The 20,009-nt window shown below is 38.3% G+C and overlaps 1 protein-coding gene across 5 annotated transcripts in view; it reads right to left on the bottom strand.

Moving 5' to 3' along the window:
- PRUNE2 (prune homolog 2 with BCH domain) overlaps nt 1-20,009 on the bottom strand; it is a 256,690-nt gene that overhangs the window by 184,233 nt on the left and 52,448 nt on the right. For all 5 annotated transcript variants that reach the window (XM_072837719.1, XM_072837709.1, XM_072837712.1 and 2 more), the window contains exons 4-5: nt 19,150-19,313; nt 2,033-2,185 (exon numbers count right to left, since the gene is read on the bottom strand). In XM_072837719.1, coding sequence (XP_072693820.1) covers nt 2,033-2,185; nt 19,150-19,313 — 317 coding nt within the window. The remainder of the gene's footprint in view (nt 1-2,032; nt 2,186-19,149; nt 19,314-20,009) is intronic.

The following is a 20,009-nucleotide window of genomic DNA, read 5'->3' as shown; positions in this document are numbered from 1 at the left end:
TTATTCAAAATACACTTTATATATGTAACCCATAAAACTACCATAATTAAATTGGTCACCCTTGTGACCAATTTCTTTGGCAATTGGAGCCACTGGATTCCTTAAATGATGAGAAGAATAATCTGAAATGGCTGAATTATCCAAAACTGCATAGTTTGAGTCAGCTGACAATGCGCTTCAGTAGAATTTATCTGCAAAAGATAGGAAAAGGTCTGGCTTGACATTTAACTCTCACTCTAGGTTATTATATCTGGTTAGGCCTAACCTCTTGGGGAGAAGACCCATAGTAAAGCCCAGTATAGAATATATATCCTTCCCAGATGCATGTTTAGATACTAAAGTTGACTGCTTGCCCTCCTAACTTAGAACACTCTGTCAAGCACAGCAGTGTAAGGAACCAGACGAGTACTAAATATTTTTCTTTGGCTTAAAGACTGAAAGGCCACAATGTATCATACTGCAGCATAAAATGATTTATAGAATATACTGTGACATTAAAAGCTTGATCTAGTTGTGGGGCACGGTGGTACATCCGGTTAAGTGCCCAACTCGTGGTTTCAGCTCAGGTCATGATCATGAGATAGAGCTCCAAATAGGGCTGCATGCTCAATGAAGAGTCTGCTTAAGACTCTTTGCCCCTCCCCTCTGTGCACACATTCATGCGTGTACACGCACTATCTCTTTCTCTCAAATAAATCTTAAAAAAAAAAGCTTGGTCTAGTTTTGAAAGTGAACAACAAAATGCATACCGTCGTGCAGCTATACATACACGTATCCATCCACACACATACATTTGTAGCAGATGCATCAATGGCCCCACTCATTCTTCCTTAGGTCTTCCCATCGCAGTGTGGGAAGCATGATGCCCAAACACCAGCACCTGAGTCTCTTCCTAAGGATTTTCTCTAGCCACCAGAGCTTACTCTGGGAATTAACAACTCTTGGAACTAAGTATCTCTCAATAGACCAGTGGTATGTTAGTAAATGTTGAATATTCAGCAATAAAACCTGATTTGTAGTATTTGTTCGTTTCTGTGATGTGAACACTTCCACCATGGCTTCCAAGCTGCTGACCCAACATAACCTAACTCACAAAACTCCTGACAAATTACCAACCAGTCCCCAGAGCTTGAATGGACAAGTTTTAGCACAGCACTGCAACCTTCAGGTGGGATAACAGTGAGGTGCAATTTACATTCTTTTCTTGGGTTCCCTAGCGGGATGAAGGATGACCTCCCACAATGCTAAGCTGCTTGATAAACCACTCCAGTGTTTCTGGGGAGCACCTGCCAGATAAACTACTTTGCCTCGGGCCTGCCCCTGCCCCCGGGGAATTCCAAACTAAGGGAAAAAGTTATGTCAATGTCTGGGTTCAAATCCTGGCCTGGTCACTTGCCAGCTGTGTATGTGATTGCAAGAAAGAAAAGCTGCCTTTCTGTGCCTCAGTGTTCACATCTGGAAACTGGGGATAATCATAGCACCGGACTCTCAGGGTTGTCATGAAAGCTCAGTAAGATAATCCATGCAAAGTTATAGCAGCAAAACTGTGTGTGTATCAGGTACTCCTGGAATTATATCTAATTATTATTATTATAAAATGAGTGAGCCAGGAAATCCACTGTCTTAGTAAAGCTGAGATTGAGAGAACAATTTTATCTGCTTAGCTGTCTTCTTTTTTCCTAAAATTAATTGATTTATGAAATCCCATTGTGCTTGACATTGCTCCTGCCACATTCTCAGAATAGAACCAGCTCAGCACAGGGATTTCATGTAATGAGGCATCTGGGGTGCACATTAGACACATGTATTAACCATACATCCAGACACAGAGGCCTCAGAGGAGAGACTGCAGTACAGGCTGCCTGCTTCCAGGTAAGCCAACATTAAGTGCCTGGAAACCTTCCACAAGCACAATCATAGGGAAGAAAATGAAGGCACCCTCAAATTCACTTTCTGGGCCCTGGCAACATGCCATCCCATAAACCATCCCTCCTCAGGAGTTGCAACAGAGCTAAAGAACAGAGTCACTCACCCTGAGCACTGAATTGGGTCTCTTGTAGGACGTTGATAATGTCTTCTCTTGGAGGCAAGCTAGGAAATTTCTCTTCCAAGATAGAGAGAATTTCTTCTTGCTTCTCTGAGATATTCTCGGATTCCATGGTCATCCACTTGAAAAGGATACTACCTAGAAGACATGAATGAAAATGGCCTTAAACTTTCTAGCCAAGCCAGTAAAATCAATGTTTTCTGGCCTCTCGAAAGATACTTCCACTTTCAGTTTGCTGCCTGGACCAGAGGTCTCCAAAGAGTAACATTCAAGAGGCAGTTTTTAGAAAACCCTTCCAATACTATCTGCCCTGCCTCTTTGTTCACCAGATGTTCATCTCTACAACCTGACTATAGCACACTCTGTGGTACAGAATTTATGAGTAAAGAAACAAAATGCATAGCTTTTCCCACACAAACATACAAAAATGATAGGTGTTGTTTTTTTATTTTAGAATGGAATTTAATGGCTAACTTTTCAAATATTAATATTATTTAACATTTCCCTTTAATATTACCTGAAAGAGATCATGGAGGAGACTGTGCCCACTCATCACATTATTGATTTCATATATGAACTTCTTCCTTTTAACAAGCAGATGATTGCAGAGTCCCACTATCATCAGCAAAGCAATCTGACAAGGTCACCACCCGGAGCCCCTTCTCCATCTTCCAGGCACCACACACCGCTTTGAAGTCACCACAGAGTCCTGGCATTTCTATGCACAATCTCACCTTGAAAAGGAGGAGTTACCACCTGTCACATCCCCTTCCTCTGCATTCCGATCCCAGGCTAACATGGAGCCATGGTGGGGGGAAGAAAAGTTTTGTTTAATGATGGATGATTAAACTCTCTAAAAATCCCCACACCTACTGATTAATCAAGGTGTCACCATCTCTCTGGCTTTCAGTGTGGCCTTACTGATAATCATAGGGGGAAGGAAAAGAAAGAGATGGGAATGGAAAAGGAGAAGTGATGTAGTGAGTAAGGCAAAACCATGGTACATGATCTCAACATCTATCCTGAAACCTACATAACCTAGAGATGAGCTCTACACTCTCTATTAAACATCTTGAAAACCCCCATGCAAGTCATCTGGCCTGTTACCACTTGTCCATTTTAAAACAGAAATAATACTGCTTTGCCAGCTTGTAAAGCTATACTGGGCAGCAATGAATGTAAACATCAGAATAAAAAGTAAATAATCCCTCATATATTTAAAACATTCATTCATTCATTCATTCATTCATTCATTCAACGAAGCACTAGGAAGCACCTCCCATGGGCCAGGTGCTGTGCTAGATGCTAATGATTCAAGACTGAAATAGAAACAGTTTTGCCCTGTGAAGCTCAGAGTATTTAGGGGCTACAAACAAGTCAACACATTCAATTTCATTATTCAGGGGATAAGAAATATCATTGGGGGAATATAGAGCACTCCAGAACTAGGCCAGAATTTAGGAGTCAAAAAAAAGTTTTGTAGAGAGAGTTAACTTTAGCTGAGACTTGAAAGATATCTTAAGGTGAAAGAAAAGTATGAAGATCTCAAGTCAGGTAGACCATGTGTGAAGGCACTGAGGTGGGAGAGTCTCTGGTCTCGTCAATGAACAGCAAGCAATTAATGCAAACCAGATAGAATCACTTTAGAAAAAAAAATTGGAAAATTTGGTTGGAGAAGTGGATAGTGGTAAGGTCATGAAGGGCCTTACAAGCCATCTTAAAGTTTGTCTTTTATATTCTAAAGGAAATAGAGAGGCATTAAAGAGTTTGAAGCAGTGAGAGGCACCTGGCTGGCTCAGTCAGTGGAGCACGCAACTCTTGATCTCAGAGTTGTGAGTTTGAGCCCCATGTTAGTCCTAGAGTTTACTTTTATAAAAGAGTTTAAGTTGCAAGGGATAACATGCTCACATTTATGTTTTATAAGGATCCCTCCAGCTACCATGCAGAGAATGAATTAGGACATATCGGGAGAATTAGAAAGCCATTTTTTAAAAGATTTTATTTATTTATTTATTTATTTATTTATTTATTTATTTATTTAAGAGAGAGAAAGAGACAGAGAGCACTAGCAGGGGAGAGGGAGAAGCAGACTCCTGCTGAACTGGGAGCCCAATGTGGGACTCCATCCCATGACCCCAAGGTCATAACCTGAGCTGAAGGCAGATATTTAACCAGCTGAGCCACCCAGGTACCCTAGAAAGCCATTTTAAATGAGAATTAAGGAAGGAGCAATCAGCATGGGGAGAAGTGAGCAGATTCGAGACAAATTATTATTTAAAGGCAGAGAGTAGCCAACTGGACTCTGAGCATACCCTTCAGTCTGACAATCACTGATGCAAAATTCAAAACATAAAGATGGTTTTTCCAATCTTTGTTAAGGCAATGGTGAATCTGAATTTCAAATAAAGACCCTCATATGCTTCTGGCTCTGATAAACTATCTGTACCAAGAACAAGGAGAAAAGCTAGATAAATAATAACAACAACAAAAAATCTTTGATGGTGTCAGACTGCTACCCAGGTGACTATCTTAAAAGTTAAGATCCTGGAGAGAAGGTAAGTGCAAAAAGGTGAAGCCCACATCTAGTGTGGTTGTTCCTCTCTAATTGGTAATTCATAATTTGTAGCCAACGAGATAAGAAGGTTCATAGATCTAACAACTGTTTCACAGAAATAGTGAGACAAAAATTGAAGTGTAGGGATCTCTACAGAAAAAGGGTCTTGGTTAAATAACCCAGGTTTTAAGAGGAGGCCCCAGAGAGTTATACCCTAGGATAAAGAGAGGTTGGAGAACGATGGTCTGCAGGGTAAATCTGGCCCAATGCCAAATATTATAAATAAAAGTTTTATTGGAATAAAACCACACTTATATTATTTACGGATTTCTTGTGTGCTACAATGATAGAGTGAGTAGTTGCAACAGAGACTGTAGGCCTGCAAAGCCTAAACTATTTACTATCTGACCATATACAGATAAAGTGTGTTGACCTCCACCATAGCAGAAGGATGAAGCAAAGATAGATTAATCTTCATGATGACTGAAATCCTGATTCAAATCAACTCAAACACAAAATAGATTACGTTTATCTGATACTCTTAATTGCCTCTGAGATGCAAAAGTAAACCCTCTCTAGATCTCAACAACCACACTCATTGTCTCTACATTTTTCATGTATGTTATTCAACAATCAATAAAAAATTACCAAACATTAAAAACATATGACCTTGGGATCCCTGGGTGGCTCAGCGGTTTAGTGCCACCTGCAGCCCAGGCATGATCCTGGAGTCCCGGGATCGAGTTCCACATCAGGATCCCTGCATGGAGCCTGCTTCTAACCTCTGCCTGTGTCTCTACCTCTCTCTCTCTCTCTCTCTTTCTGATGTGTGTGTGTCTCTCTCATGAATAAATAAACAAAATCTTAAAAAAAATAAATAAAAACATATGACCAAATGACTGAAAACTCTAGAGGGGGGGAAAAAACTCATGAGAAAAAGAATGGAAACAGAACCAGAGGAGATTAAAAAGAAAGTAGATGGAAAATTGCAGTAGAGAGAATCTATAAATAAAATATTCAAAAGAAATTTTTATTTTTTAATTTTTAAAAAATTTTATTTATTTATTTATGAGAGACAGAGAGAGAGAGAGAGAGAGAGGCAGAGACACAGGCAGAGGGAGAAGCAGGCTCCATGCAGGACCCCGATGTGGGACTCGATTCTGGGACTCCAGGATCATGTTCTGGGCTGAAGGCAGGTGCTAAACCACTGAGCCACTCAGGGATCCCCAAAAGAAAATTTTAAACTGTAAATTTAATAATTGAATTTAAGACTCAAAAAATGTGTTTCATAATGGATTAAATATACTGAGGAGAAGATTAGTAAATTGCAAAATATGTCAGAAGAAAATATCCATCCTGATGTATGGAGAGAAAAAGACAGGAAAAATATAGAGATAAGCATAAGAAATCCAAGGAGCATGGCAAAAAGGTCTAACATGCGTGCAATAGGAGTTTCCCTTGGGGAAGAAAGAAAATGGGACTGAAATTATATTTGAAAAGGCAATGGCCAATCACCTTTCAAAATTAATGAAAGCTATCACTCTACCATTCATGTTAAACTATGAACCCAAATCAGGATAAATGCAAAGAAAAGGCCCTCTAGGCACATGACCCTAAAACTGCTAAAAACTGTAGAGAATAAAAATCTTCAATCAATCAGAGAAAAAGGAGTTTGACTGTCAAAGGAACAAAAATAAAACTGACCTTATCAGAAATAATGAAAGTCAAGGAATGGAATTATCTTCAAAGTGTGGATATAAAATAAGTGCTGTTCTAAAATTCTATCCTGGGTGAACATAAAAAATGAAGGCAAAAAAAGAAGACATTTCCAGAGAAATAAACTGAAACTGTTTGTCAAGAGGAAACCCACACTAAAAGCAATAGTAAAAGCAGAATAAAACTATGATAGGTGGAAGTAAAGAAATGCAGGAAGGAAAGAAAAACACTGGAGAATGTGAATATGTGGATATGAATAAATCAACATTCACTGTATAAAACAATTTCAATATCTTTTTTAAAGGATTTATCTATTTATTTTAGAAAGGGAGGGGCAGAGGGAGAGAGAGAGAATCTCAAGCAGACTCTATACTGAGCATGGAGCTCTATCTCACAACCCTGAGATCATGACCTGAGCTGAAACCAAGAGTCAGAGGCTTAACCAACTGAGCCACCCAGGAGCCCCCAAACTATGGCAAAATCTTACAGAGTTTTAAATGTATGTGTGATTAAAATACATTCCAATAGTAACAAATTTCAGAAGGGACCACATCAAGGCAAATTGTTCTAAAGTTCTTGGATTGCAGGGAAATGGTGAAAATACCAATTTATATGAGATTTTGATTATATGTTATAATCTGTAACTACTAAAATAAGTCTTTAAAATGATTCATATATCACAAGCTTATGTGGGGAAATGTAGTAGCAAAAAAGGTATAACAGTAGTGAAGAAATGAGGAAACGGGGAGAATGTGAGACAAGTTGAAAACAAACAGGAAAATAACAAATTGAAACCCAAATGTAAGTGTAATTATATCAGGTGTGGAGATAATCAGTGTTTCTTGGGTGTAGTTTCAGTGTTGCATGATGAAAAACTTCTAGAGATTGAATGCACAACAGTATGAAAATACTTAACATTACAAAATGTACAATTAAAAATGGTTAACATGATAAATTTAAAGTTACATGTTTTTGCCAATATAAAAAAGACAAAATACTTATATTAAAAGAAAAATTATCAAGCTGAATTTTAAAAGTTGTAAGAGCAAGATACTGTTTGTAAAGCATACCTTACACATAAGGATGTTGAAAGGTTGAAAGTAAAAGGTAGAAAAAACCGTAACATTGGTATAATATACTAATATCAGATGAAGTAGACTATAAGGCAAAAAGAATTTCTTGACATTAAGATGATTTTTTTACTATTAAATAGTCAATCCTCAGAATAATATAGTATTATATTTAATACTATTAAATGTAAATCCCAAATTTATATGTGCTAAATAACACAGCTTCATATGCAAAGCAAAAAGTGACAAAACTGGATAAAGAAAGGTAAATGCATAGTCACAGTGGGAAATTTTAAGATGTCCTTTCTCAGCAACTCTAAGAACCAGTAGGAGAAAAATCTGTAAAGATGTAGATTATTTGAGAGCCACCTTCGTGACACAGTCAGTCAAGCATCCAACTAGGTTTCAGTTCAAGTCAGATTGATCTCCCTATGGCTCCATGCTCAATGCTGAGTCTGCTTGATTTTCTCTCTCCCTCTGCCCTGCTCCATCTCTAAAATAAATAAATATATCTTAAAAAAAAAAAAGATACAGAATATTTGAGCAACATGAGTAACAAACTTGACCTAACCAGCATATATTGAACATTGTCATCAACAATGGTGGACTATACTTTCTTGTCTAGCACAGATAAGACATTAATTCAACTAACCATTTGTTGAGGCATAAATCAAGTCTTTTTTTTTTTTTTAACACATCTCTGTATTTATATATTAGATACAGGCATGGGGTGGATAGGGCACCAGGCTCTCCTTGTCTCCCCAGCTCCACTTCTGTTCACCCACAGAGGCAGGAGGGGGTGTTAGATGTGGCAGCGTTTGGGGAGAATCAAGTCTTAACAAATTTCAAAAGACTGCAATCACAGAATTATATTCTATAGCCACCAGGATGATAATCTGGAAAATAGTAATAGAACAAAACTAGAAAATTCTCAAAATTTGCAAATTAAACAATGCACTTCTAACTCATGGTAAAAGAAATCACAACATAATTAGAATGTATTTTAATTGAATAATAATGAAAATATGACATTTAAACTTGTGGAACACAACTGGAGCTATGCTATGGGGAAAGATATCTTTAAAAGCATCAGATATTAAAAAAAACCAGCAAATATTCAACTAAAAAATGTAGAAGAAAAGATATAATTAAATATATAAATATATCGGGATCCCTGGGTGGCACAGCGGTTTGGCGCCTGCCTTTGGTCCAGGGCGCGATCCTGGAGACCTGGGATCGAATCCCACGCCGGGCTTCTGGTGCATGGAGCCTGCTTCTCCCTCTGCCTGTGTCTCTGCCTCTCTCTCTCTCTCTGTGTGACTATCATAAATAAATATAAATTTTAAAAATATATATATAAATATATAACTTACATATTTATATAATACATAATATGACAATTATATAATAAATTTTATAATTTCTATAAAAATATAAATATTTTGAAAACCACTTAAGAAAAAAGAATGAGGGGGATCCCTGGGTGACTCAGCGGTTTAGTGCTTGCCTTCGGCCCAGGGCGTGATCCTGGAGACCTGGGATCGAGTCCCACATCAGGCTCCCTACATGGAGCCTGCTTCTCCCTCTGCCTGTGTCTCTGCCTCTCTCTCTCTCTGTGTCTCATGAATAAATAAATAAAATCTTTATTAAAAAAGAAAAAAAGAATGAAACAAAGCAAAATTTATCAAAATGAGGAATGAAATGGTGACATACTACAGATTCTAATGACACTAAGAACAAACTGTAAGAGATTATAAAATTCTGCTGAAAATACTTCTGAAAAAAACTCAACTTCTCAAAACTGGCAAGCCAGAAATTTAAAATCTGGATGGTTTTGTAGCTACTTAAAAATGAATCCATTAGGGGCACCTGGCTGGCTAAAAGAGGAGAGTGTGTGACTTTTGATCTCAGGGTCATGAGTTTGAGGCCTACATTGGGAGCTGAATTTACTTAATTAAAAATGATTCCATTAAATTTAATATCCATAGTTTCAAACTTTAAAGATATATATCAATTTTTAACACAAATTCTTCCAAAGAATAGAGAGAACACTTTCCAACTTATTTTCTGAACCTAGCCTAATCTCAATACCAATATCCAACAGGGACATTGCAAGAAAAAAGAAGTAAAGGCAAGTCTCTTTTATAAACATAGCAAAAAACAAAAACAAAAACAAAACCCTTAAAACTAATTCCAAATAAAATTAGCAATATATTATAGGTTATTATATAGTCACCAAGTAGGGATATCCTAGGAATTAAAAGACAAATTAACAATCAAAAATCAATCAATATCATTCACCACATTAATAGAAGAAAAAATCATTATGATAATCTCAGGCGATGTCAAGTAATAAAACTACTTCATAAAATTCAAGATTGAATCATTACATAAAATCTCAGCCAAGTAGAAATAGAACACAACTTCCTTAATTTGATGAAAGGCATTTATGAAAACCAAACAAAGAAAGCAAACCTTGTATTTAACTGTGAGGTATTGAAAGACTTCCACCTCAAATCAGGAATGAGGCAGAGATGAGATGCCTGCTATTACTATTTCTATTCAACATTGTACTGTGAACCCCAGCCAGAGCAATGAAGCAAGCAAAAGAAGTAAAATGTATAAGGAAAGGAAAAGGAAAGGAAAAGAAGATATAAAAATTGTAATTTTTCATAGACTATAGATTTGTGTATATAAAAAACTCAAAAGAACCTATAAATGAGCTCAACATAGTAGGTAAATTTAGCAAGGGTGCTTGATATAAGCTTAATAATACAAAACCTGTATTTCTATAAGCAATCATAATTAAAAATTGAATTTTAAAATAAAAAAACTGTAATAGCATCAAAATGTAAGATCTTTAGGAAAAAATTCACAAAAAATGTGCCTGGCTTATAGTCAAACCAAGAATCCATTTTCTTTGATTTGAGGATCTTAATTTTAAAAAACATAAAATAGAAGTGCAGTATTCAGAAATTAATCTAACAGACACTGCACTAACCAGAGTCTTGCAGAATAATTCAATGAAAGACACTTCTGACATTGATTTATGATTGTGACTTGACAGAAAGAAGATGGTACACTGATATAAGTGGGGGAAAAATAACTCCAAAAGATGCTCACCATACTCCGAGTTGTTTTTACTGCAAAAGAATGGCTATGGCCCAACCCTATTCATGGATTCATCTAAAGCAAATTTTTCTACTTCACATTAAAGACCCGTTTATTTTTCTACTTCACATTAAAGACCCGTTTATCTATATACTTAGTTAAATATCAGTATCAGGATATATAGCAGCCAAAGGCACTCTTAGCAAAATCAAACTTGTTTTTGGAGCAAGAGTTGATTTGGATCTGAGGATTTGTGGATTTGACTTCCAGCAAATTCTGCAGAACTAAAAAAATATTTAAATCTATACACATGTACCCAGCAGTGTCCCTGTTATTCACGGGCCAGGAGGGATTGACAAGAAGCAACAAAGAAAGCAATTATAATAAAATTGTAACAAACATTTCATTCCATTAGAAAAAAAATCAACCACAATGTTCTTTGTTCAAAAGAATGGCAAAGTGAAGGACCTCTTGCCAAAAGCAATTGCAGTACATTAATATTAAACATGATCTAATGAAGTCAGAAGTTGTTTGGGGAAAACATTCACCACAGTAAAGGCATATTCTGCATGATAAATTCTTAGCAGAAAAGAAGGAATTTAAACCTCTTTCCTTGTTTCACTTGGGATCGATTTTTTTTCATACTGGAACAAAAAATACATAAATAAAAGCATGAATCATGGAGGGGGCAGGAGAAGGAAGGAGGGAAAAAAAGATAGAAAATACAACAGCTCACATTTTTGCCTGAAAAGGGACAAAAAAGAAGCGTATTATTCAAGTGCTTAATAATCTTCTATATTTAAAATGTCTGAATTTAAGAATAAGGCTCATCTTGGCACGGCATAAGAACTCTGAGGTTGAGGAATTGTTCTGGTTTTATAACTAGCAAAATAAATAAATAAATAAATAAATAGTAAGTAATCTCTTTCCTCTACCCACAACGCAGATCTTCCCTCTTCCTCAGTAAAACAGGACAGAAGAAATTCCCTTTGGACTTTGTAACCATTTCGGGAGACAGATGATTCACTGGAAGAGGATGATTCCCTCTTTGGGCAGGAGAGGGGAAAAAAAAAAAGAAAGGAAGGAAGAAAAAAAAATCTGGCACCAGTTCCTCTTTCATTTGACCTCCTTAAAAGGATCTTTTTTGAAGCTGTTAATCCAGGCTACTAAAATAGCAAGCAACTATTCTTTATTGAAGTTCAGATGGAACTGCCAATAGGAAGGAGGGAGTGTGTTTCTTAAAAACCTCGGGCATGGGTTTTCTGTGTCCTGAGCGATGAACAATCGCCCTCATTTGTTTCACTATTCATATTGTGGCTCTGTCAAGGCCTTATACAAATAAACGTGACAGGCCTTTCAGGGGAGTGTAGTCTTAATGGAAACCCGACTGGTAATCAGTGGCTGCAATCTCATCATGGCCAGCTGGTTCCCAGAAACACGCACGCACAAACACACACACACACACAGGCACACGCCTGCGCGTAAATCCCCAATGCGATGATTCAGCGATTTAATGGACCTTAAATTTGGCAATAGTCTTCTCGTGCACACCTCTGGGGAAATTAAAGAACACAGGTTGAGGATTCTAGTGGGTTCATAATCGTTTGCTTTTGGCAAAAACTCAAGGCAAAACCAAACACCAACTTCAGGCCACTCTGAGTGTATCCAGTGACTTTTAAATAGGTGCAGGTTGCAGCTTGTCTGAAAATGATAACAAAAAGATCATAGAAGCGGAGAGTAGGAAGCTGGGGGAAAAAGGAAGAGCAGGAAGAGATGAAAAAGGAAAGGTGGAAGAGGAGTAAGAAAAAAAAGGGGGATCCCTGGGTGGCTCAGTGGTTTAGCGCCTGCCTTCGGCCCGGGGCGTGGTCCTGAAGTCCCGGGATCGAGTCCCAAAGAACGAGCCACAACAGGGAAAACAGACATGGGGAAGGGGAGAGAAATAAAATGGCATTTCCAAAACTCAGGGTCATTTTCCATCCCATCGGAACGAACACATTCTCTCCTTAGACAAACAACTTCTCACAAATAATTAGAAAGTAATCTATGGAAGTCAATCTGCGTCTTCCAGTTGAAAGTGATGCTAATGATCTGTATCTTGAAATTTCTAAGTTTGAGGTACATCTTATTAAAAGACCACAGCAAGACCTAGCTTTTGTAAGACATATTAATTTAAGGAAATGCAAATTATGTGGACTTCATTAAATCCCCTGCAAAGTCTGAACACACATCGGCCATGAGTGAATCACCTGTTGACATTTACCCGTAACTGTCCTGCCAGGGCCCAGAGGGTACAGTGACAAGGGAGATCATTAGAGAAACACAGCAGGTTATTTCTACCCTGGCAACACGATGCCTACTTCTAATTGGTATATAAATGATCTTTTGACGATATCTGTAATAACCAGGTCTACCTCAGTATTTGAATATGATATTCCCCCACACGGCAAACACTAACATATACACCTACAGCTTTAAATATAAGACTACAAAAGATTCCAACATAATTGAATTTAAATATTTGTTTCCTGTATTGAGAGAAAAACAGCAACATGTAGAGAAAAGAAATTTAGAACAGAAAATCAGGTTTCTAGACTAAGAGTGAAGTTGATTAAAACAACTTTAAATATTTGTTTCCTGTATTGAGAGAAAAACAGCAACATGTAGAGAAAAGAAATTTAGAACAGAAAATCAGGTTTCTAGACTAAGAGTGAAGTTGATTAAAACAACATCCCACTTATTGGGGAGTGGGAAGTATCTGACACTCTGCGCTCAGTTCCCACATCAACTGCTACTAATGTGGGAGGGTGTCTATGACATTATTATGGGAATTTTCCAGAAGATTGATACAAGGGAAAACGACATTAGACTTAGATTTCTTTTGAAAATGAGGAACTGATATATGTATTTGTTTTAGAAATGATATAAATATTACAGTTAGTTTGGTTTCTATTTTTTCAGTGGCTCCAGGAGGCTCACATGCCAAGTTTTAGATTGAATACTATTACTTCTCAGGTTCTTACTCTATCTTGATCTTATCCCTTCCTTGGCACATTTTTGTTTTTCCTGATGCCGACTTTTTTTTCCCTGTTTTATTATATTTGCATGCATTTTTGTAAGCCATTTCAAATACTCTATGCAAGAAGAAAGGACATGAATACTAGATATATAATTGATGACTGACTTATGCAAATAGATACTACATTTATTGATTGATTGATTTCATTTATTTAGAGAGAACACACACATGTCTGGAGGAGAGGGGCAGAGGAGGAGAGAGAAAGAGAGCATCTCAAGCAGACTTCACACTGAGCACAGAGCACATCGCAGGGTTCGATGTCAAAATCCTGAGAGCCTGATCTGAGCCAAAATAAAGAGTCAGATGCTCAACCAACTGAGGTACCCAGGTGCCCCAATACTGTATTTAATATAAATATAGACTTCTAATAACAACGAGAGTATAACTATATGATTCCATTTACATAATATGCAAAACAGGCAAAACCAATTCGTGGCATGGGTAGTGAAACTATAAAGGAAAGCAAGGAAATGTGCCATAAAAATCAGACTGGTTATCTTTCATTAAGGAGAAACTGAGTAGTGATGAGAAGGGGCACAATGAAGTCTTCTTGTTCTATTTCTTTACCTCAGTAATTGTTAAAAGGATGTCCCTTTTGTGATAATTCACTGAGCTTTATATTTATGTTTTCTTTTCTTTTCTGTGTATTATACTCCATTAAAGGGTTAAAATTATATATACAGGGATGCCTGGGTAGCTCAGTCAGTTAAGCATCTGCCTTCAGCTCAGGTCAGGATCTCAGGGTCCTGGGATAGAGTCCCACCTCCATCTTTCTATTAAGTGGGGAGTCTGCTTCACCCTCTCCCCCTCTCCCGCTCTTGCTTGAGTTCTTTCTCTTTCTCTCTCAAATAAATAAATAAAACCTTTTTAAAAAGTATATATATAAATAATATACACATAAATACACATAAATAACCAAAAGATGAAAATACAAAGGCTTTTAAAATAACAGAACAAATTCTAATAGGATTTCTTTAAAGCTAAAAGAGAAAAAATAAGAAGAGGGTTTATTATTGGAAAGGACAAAATCCAAATTCTGGACATTAAGAACTAGGGGTGGGGGCACCTGGATGGCTCAGTGGTTGGGCATCTGCCTTTGGCTCAGGTCCTGATCCCGGGGTCCTGGGATCAAGTCCCATGTTGGGCTTCCTGCATCAGACTCCCCACAGACAGCCTGCTTCTCCCTCTGCCTATGTCTCTGCCTCTCTGTGTCTCTCATGAATAAGTGAATAAATTCTTTAAAAAAAAAAAACACTGGAGAGATGGGCAAGAATGAAATGGATATTATCATTTCACAGAACTAAATCAATACAATCATAAGAGTAGAAAGTATTTGCATTATCATGCATAATCCATTTTATGGGTGTATTTATTGAGAGTCTACTATGTGGCAGGCTCTGATCCAGGCATCAGAGACACATCGGTGGAGCAGTGAACAAAACAAAGCTTCCTCATGAAGCTTGTATTCTGGAGTGAAGGAGCAAAAGGGAGGAAAAAAGTTGTGATAGACTGAAAGATGAGTAGATAGAGAGGAATAAGCATTCCAGAAGGAAGGGACAACTTACATAGCTCCTCAAGAGTGGAGTCTGGCATGTTTGAAAGACCAAAGGGCCCCTTTCCCTGGAACACTCAAAGGGAAAAGATAGGAGGGAATACGTGATGTCAGGGCAGGCAGGGGAGGGGTCATATCGTAGACTGGGGGCTCAGGGATGATGCTTGGATTTTGAGTGTGATGGGTTTTAAGCAGGAGATTGACACAACTGGTTTGTACTTTTAAATAGCCATTCTGACTACTTCATAAACAATAGATTTTATGAAGGAGAGAGGGCAACACTCAGACAACCACTGCATTAGTGGAAGAGAGGGAGAATGGCAGCTCCAACTGCATCACCTGCAGTGATCAAGGGAGAATGGACAGATTCTGGTTAAGTTGTAGATGGAGAGTCAGCAGGACTGGATGACAGATCAATATGGGAGGAAATGAAATAGAAAGGATCAACTATCTTAGACTGTGGCTGGGGTAAAGGGTGGTGGCTGGCAGTGCCTTCTACTGACAGGGGAAAGCTGAGACAAAAGCAGCTTTGGAGGTACAGGGTACTAAAGGGGGTCCATTCCAGCCAGGCTAAGGCGAGCCATGCATGTGAAGATGTCACATGGGCACTGCAGACAAACCAGGGATGATAAAGAGAGGTCTAAAATCTCAGAACGAAATGAAGTCACTTAAGGATAGTGTGTAGACAAGAAACAGACTCCTAACTACAGAGAAAAAACTGATAGTTACCCGGTGTAGGGGAATGAGCAATGGGGGAAGTAGGCAATGGGGATTCGGCAGTGCATCTGTCGTGATAAGCACCGGGTTGTATGGAAGGGGTGAATCACGATATGGTACACCTGAAACTAATATTACGCTATATGGTAACTAATTGGAATTTAAATAAAAACTTTTAAAAAAAGAATCGTATAAGGAAAAAAAAATTGTCCCAGGATGAAGTTCGACTGCACTAGAGTGCTTAGAAGTTGAGTAGAGAAGAAGGAGCTGACCAAGCAAGACTAAGGAAGAGTAGCCCCAAACTCTTGCACATTAAGAAACACAACGAAAATTACCATTTCCCCTCCAGCATAGCAGGCTAAGGAGCATACTGCAGGTCCTCTCCAGGGACTGAGGGGATCAATGGCCCACTTGAAATCCATTTACAGCACACTAGTGTGCCCCAGCATGATGTGTTCTAGGATTTGCCCATGGGAATGAAAGGCAAAGAACAATCAAATTGATTAAGTACTTTGTTCATAGTAAATTTGGGGGGGAGGGGATTTTGGTACAAAATTTATAATAATATATCCTCCAAAGAAGCTAATTAGGATACTTTTAAAGATTCTTCTGTCTCAGCCATAAATATTCAGTCTCACGACATCAGGAAACAGACATTTCTCAAAACTCTTTGTGGCAAAGGTGTGCATAGAAATTTTACATTCCTTCAAGATCTAGAAAAATGCATAAACACATTCTAGAAATGCGTGTCATATCAATGATTATTTTGAGCACCCCAAAATATGAAATAACATCATAGCTGTTTATACAGAAAACTCTTTGGACAGGTAACTATATATGTTATGAAAACAAAGAAGGTTAAAATTATTTATAGGTGCATCAAAAGCCTTCCCCCATAGGTTTTGTGTTAGTACATGATCAGAAAACGGAAATCGGACTTTGAGTTTAGTGAATATTGCAAAATTCAACTTGATTCCTTTCTGATACCTACTAAAGATTTAAAAAACTGACCTGTTGTCCTTCTTATTCTGAACTTCTGGGTCTTCTCTCTCTCTCTCTTTTAAGATTTTATTTATTCATTCATGAGAGACACAGAGAGAGGCAGAGACATAGGCAGAGAGAGAAGCAGACTCCCCATAGGAGCGGGATATGGGATTCAATCCCAGGACCCCAGGACCCCAGGACCCCAGGATCACGACCTGAGCCAAAAGGCAGATGCTAAACCACTGACCCACCCAGGTGCCCTGAGTTTCTTCTTTAAAGGCAAATTTCCTGGATCCCCATCCTTTAATTTCTTCTTGGCAAAACTGTTCAGTGATGTGCACCACCCCTCCACGTATGTATACACACATACGCATGCACACATGCATACTTTGGCCAAGGGTCCCCAGAGACTTCTTTCTACTCTACTAAGCCACCTTCCAGGCTTAGTGACTCTGGACTCTCTCTCATGACAGTTTCTGTATCTGCAGTCTTTGCATGCAGAAGCACTTCATCCTCTTACATCCCAATGTGCGAGCAGCAAAGAAGTGTTGTCCTGATTCTGCCAACTTCCTATAGGATGCCACTTCAAGCCCAACCTTATGAAAAACTCCAATGATAAGAAAAAACAAGGTTCTTGGTATCTCTGCTAACCAAAGCCAACATAACTCATAAAAGGGTCTGCATCCTTTCTAATTCCCTAAACCTGAATATCACCATTATCATCATAATCATCAACAACAAAATCATACCTTTGTACCAATGTATCACGGTTTGATCTGATTTTACTATTCATGGAAAAGCAGGATGATGAGCAATTTATGGACTACCTTTCTTTCCTACTAAATAATACGTGTCTTTTTTTAACAATAAACCAAGCTTCTTAGTTTGTGAGAAATTTAAACAAAATGCTCTCTAGTGTTTGCCTGCACTGCACATTTGCAGTGCCCAACAGTTTCCCTCTTGGCTGAGATCCCCAATTACCTTTATTTTCCTTCTGCTCTGTCATAGAGATAAATGATCATATTTACTTAGTTTAGTCAAGGGCACAGTTTCCCACAGAGCATTTTTACAGATGTCCATTGCCAGAAAAATACTTAAAACAGGTTTACTGGGGTCACTGGTTCTGAAATAGTCACAAGAACTACATAACTTTTGGATATTTTCCTCTCTGCATTGTGTAAGAGACAGAGGGAGCAAAGGAAAGTGTCCTCAGACGAGTGGTGTCAACATACTCTTGGTCTTCTTTTTTTTTTTTTTTTTTTTTTTAATTTTTATGATAGTTACACACACAGAGAGAGAGAGAGAGAGGCAGAGACATAGGCAGAGGGAGAAGCAGGCCCCATGCACCGGGAGCCTGACGTGGGATTCAATCCCGGGTCTCCAGGATCGAGCCCTGGGCTAAAGGCAGGTGCTAAACCGCTGCGCCACCCAGGGATCCCTGGTCTTCTTTTTAAAAAAAATTCTTTCAGTCTGTTAATCACTGCTTTTTGTTTTTACTTTCTTGTGTTAAATACTTCTGAGAAAAACTCACATATACCATGTTCAAGATGGAAGAAAGAAGAAAGAGAAAGAAAGAAAGAAAGAAAGAAAGAAAGAAAGAAAGAAAGAAAGAAAGAAAAGCTTTATACAACACCCAGAGCCATCCTACGTGAGACGATACTGAATTTTTGTGATAATTTTGTGCCACCAAAGTCAACTAACAATTTCCAGGTTAGAAACCCCTTTTGGAAGTGGTAGGTTCCATGGATGGAAATGAAAAATATTCAAAGGGTAATTGATAGCAATGTGCTGGGAACCCAGGGCTGAGTCAGGATGGGAGATTGTTACTAGAGTGGGGCCAACGAGGTGATAGGTGACTATAAAAGCCCAGACACAAAATCATCAACATGACAAGTGTTTATTTTGCCATCCAAGCAGTGTTCCACAAGCCAAACATATACAAGTAGCAGGAGATATTTCAATATGAGAACATGGATTCTGGCCCTGAGTCACACTGCTGTGGGGCAAGAATCACCTCTGGAAGCTGCTGGAAGGCCAGAGGAGCTATCCTCGCTCCCCAACAGAGGTACAGCAATTCCATTTAAAACTCCTGTCTAGTGAAACAGCAAAGATCCTTCATGCCTATTTTTAAATGCACATTTTTAATATTCAGGATAATGCTACTCTTTAACAAACTCTTTACTCCCTGCTTCTCTGATGAAGCTTCCCGTGGTCTTTAAAGGGGTTGTTAACCCAAGAATGGATCACACTCATTCTGCATGAGCAAGTCGAGAAACACTCCATTAAGCCTTCCAGTATTTAATAGAAAGAGCCATCTCTCACCTCTGAGGAGATGAGCCAGCTGCTCAGTGATGAGCTCAGGAGCCTCCTGGAGAATCTCTTTCACCACAAGGGAAGAGGAAGACTCTCCGAACTCAAGCCCACCATCGCTTTGCTCCACTGGATTAATGACTTTGACAACCGCTGATTCTAAACTGTTGTCCTCACTGTAAAGCAAATGGAAGAGAGGAAGACAAAGAGATATGGCACATTTTCTTACTTTCTAGAAGTGTCTAATCTCTACCCCCGCACAAATGACTTCCTCTCAACAGCCAAAAATCTGAGTAAGCTCACATGACTCAGAAGAGAAGACCCTTATTCTATGCATTTTCACATCCCATTTCAGCAAATTTACTCCCCAAAAATCTTAGTAGGTAGCCCCTCACACCTCAGCACTTCTATCTCTTGTTTTGCCATTGGACAATAATAATAATAACAATAATAATAGCTAACATTTATTGAGCTTCCACTACAGGCCAGACACTATTTTCAGGCCAGATGGAATATCACCACATCTTATACTATAAAATGACCCTACAAAATGGGTTCTAGTAAAACTTCCATCTTAAAAATGGGTAAACAGAGGCACAAAGAGGCTAAGAAATTTGTCTAAGGTCACAAAGCTTGTAAGCAGACCAGCCTGTGTCTAAACTCTGATCATCCAGTTCCAGAGTGTGCACTCAGTCCCACCACTGGAGAAAAACTACTATGGGCTCATTTCCTTTCACGATCACCCTTCATACTTCAGATAAGTTGGTTTTATGAGAGGCAGAAAGATGTGAATAAGACTGATGTTGGCAAAAAAAAAAAAAAAGACTGACGTTGGTCTTTCCAACTGACAGAAACAAATCATGGCAATGAAG

The sequence above is a fragment of the Canis lupus genome, chromosome 1 (assembly GCF_048164855.1).
Source record: "Canis lupus baileyi chromosome 1, mCanLup2.hap1, whole genome shotgun sequence".
NCBI classification, from domain to species: Eukaryota; Metazoa; Chordata; class Mammalia; order Carnivora; family Canidae; genus Canis; species Canis lupus.
The sequence above is the reverse complement of the archived record's forward strand: the minus strand, read 5'-3'. Positions and strand labels throughout refer to the sequence as shown.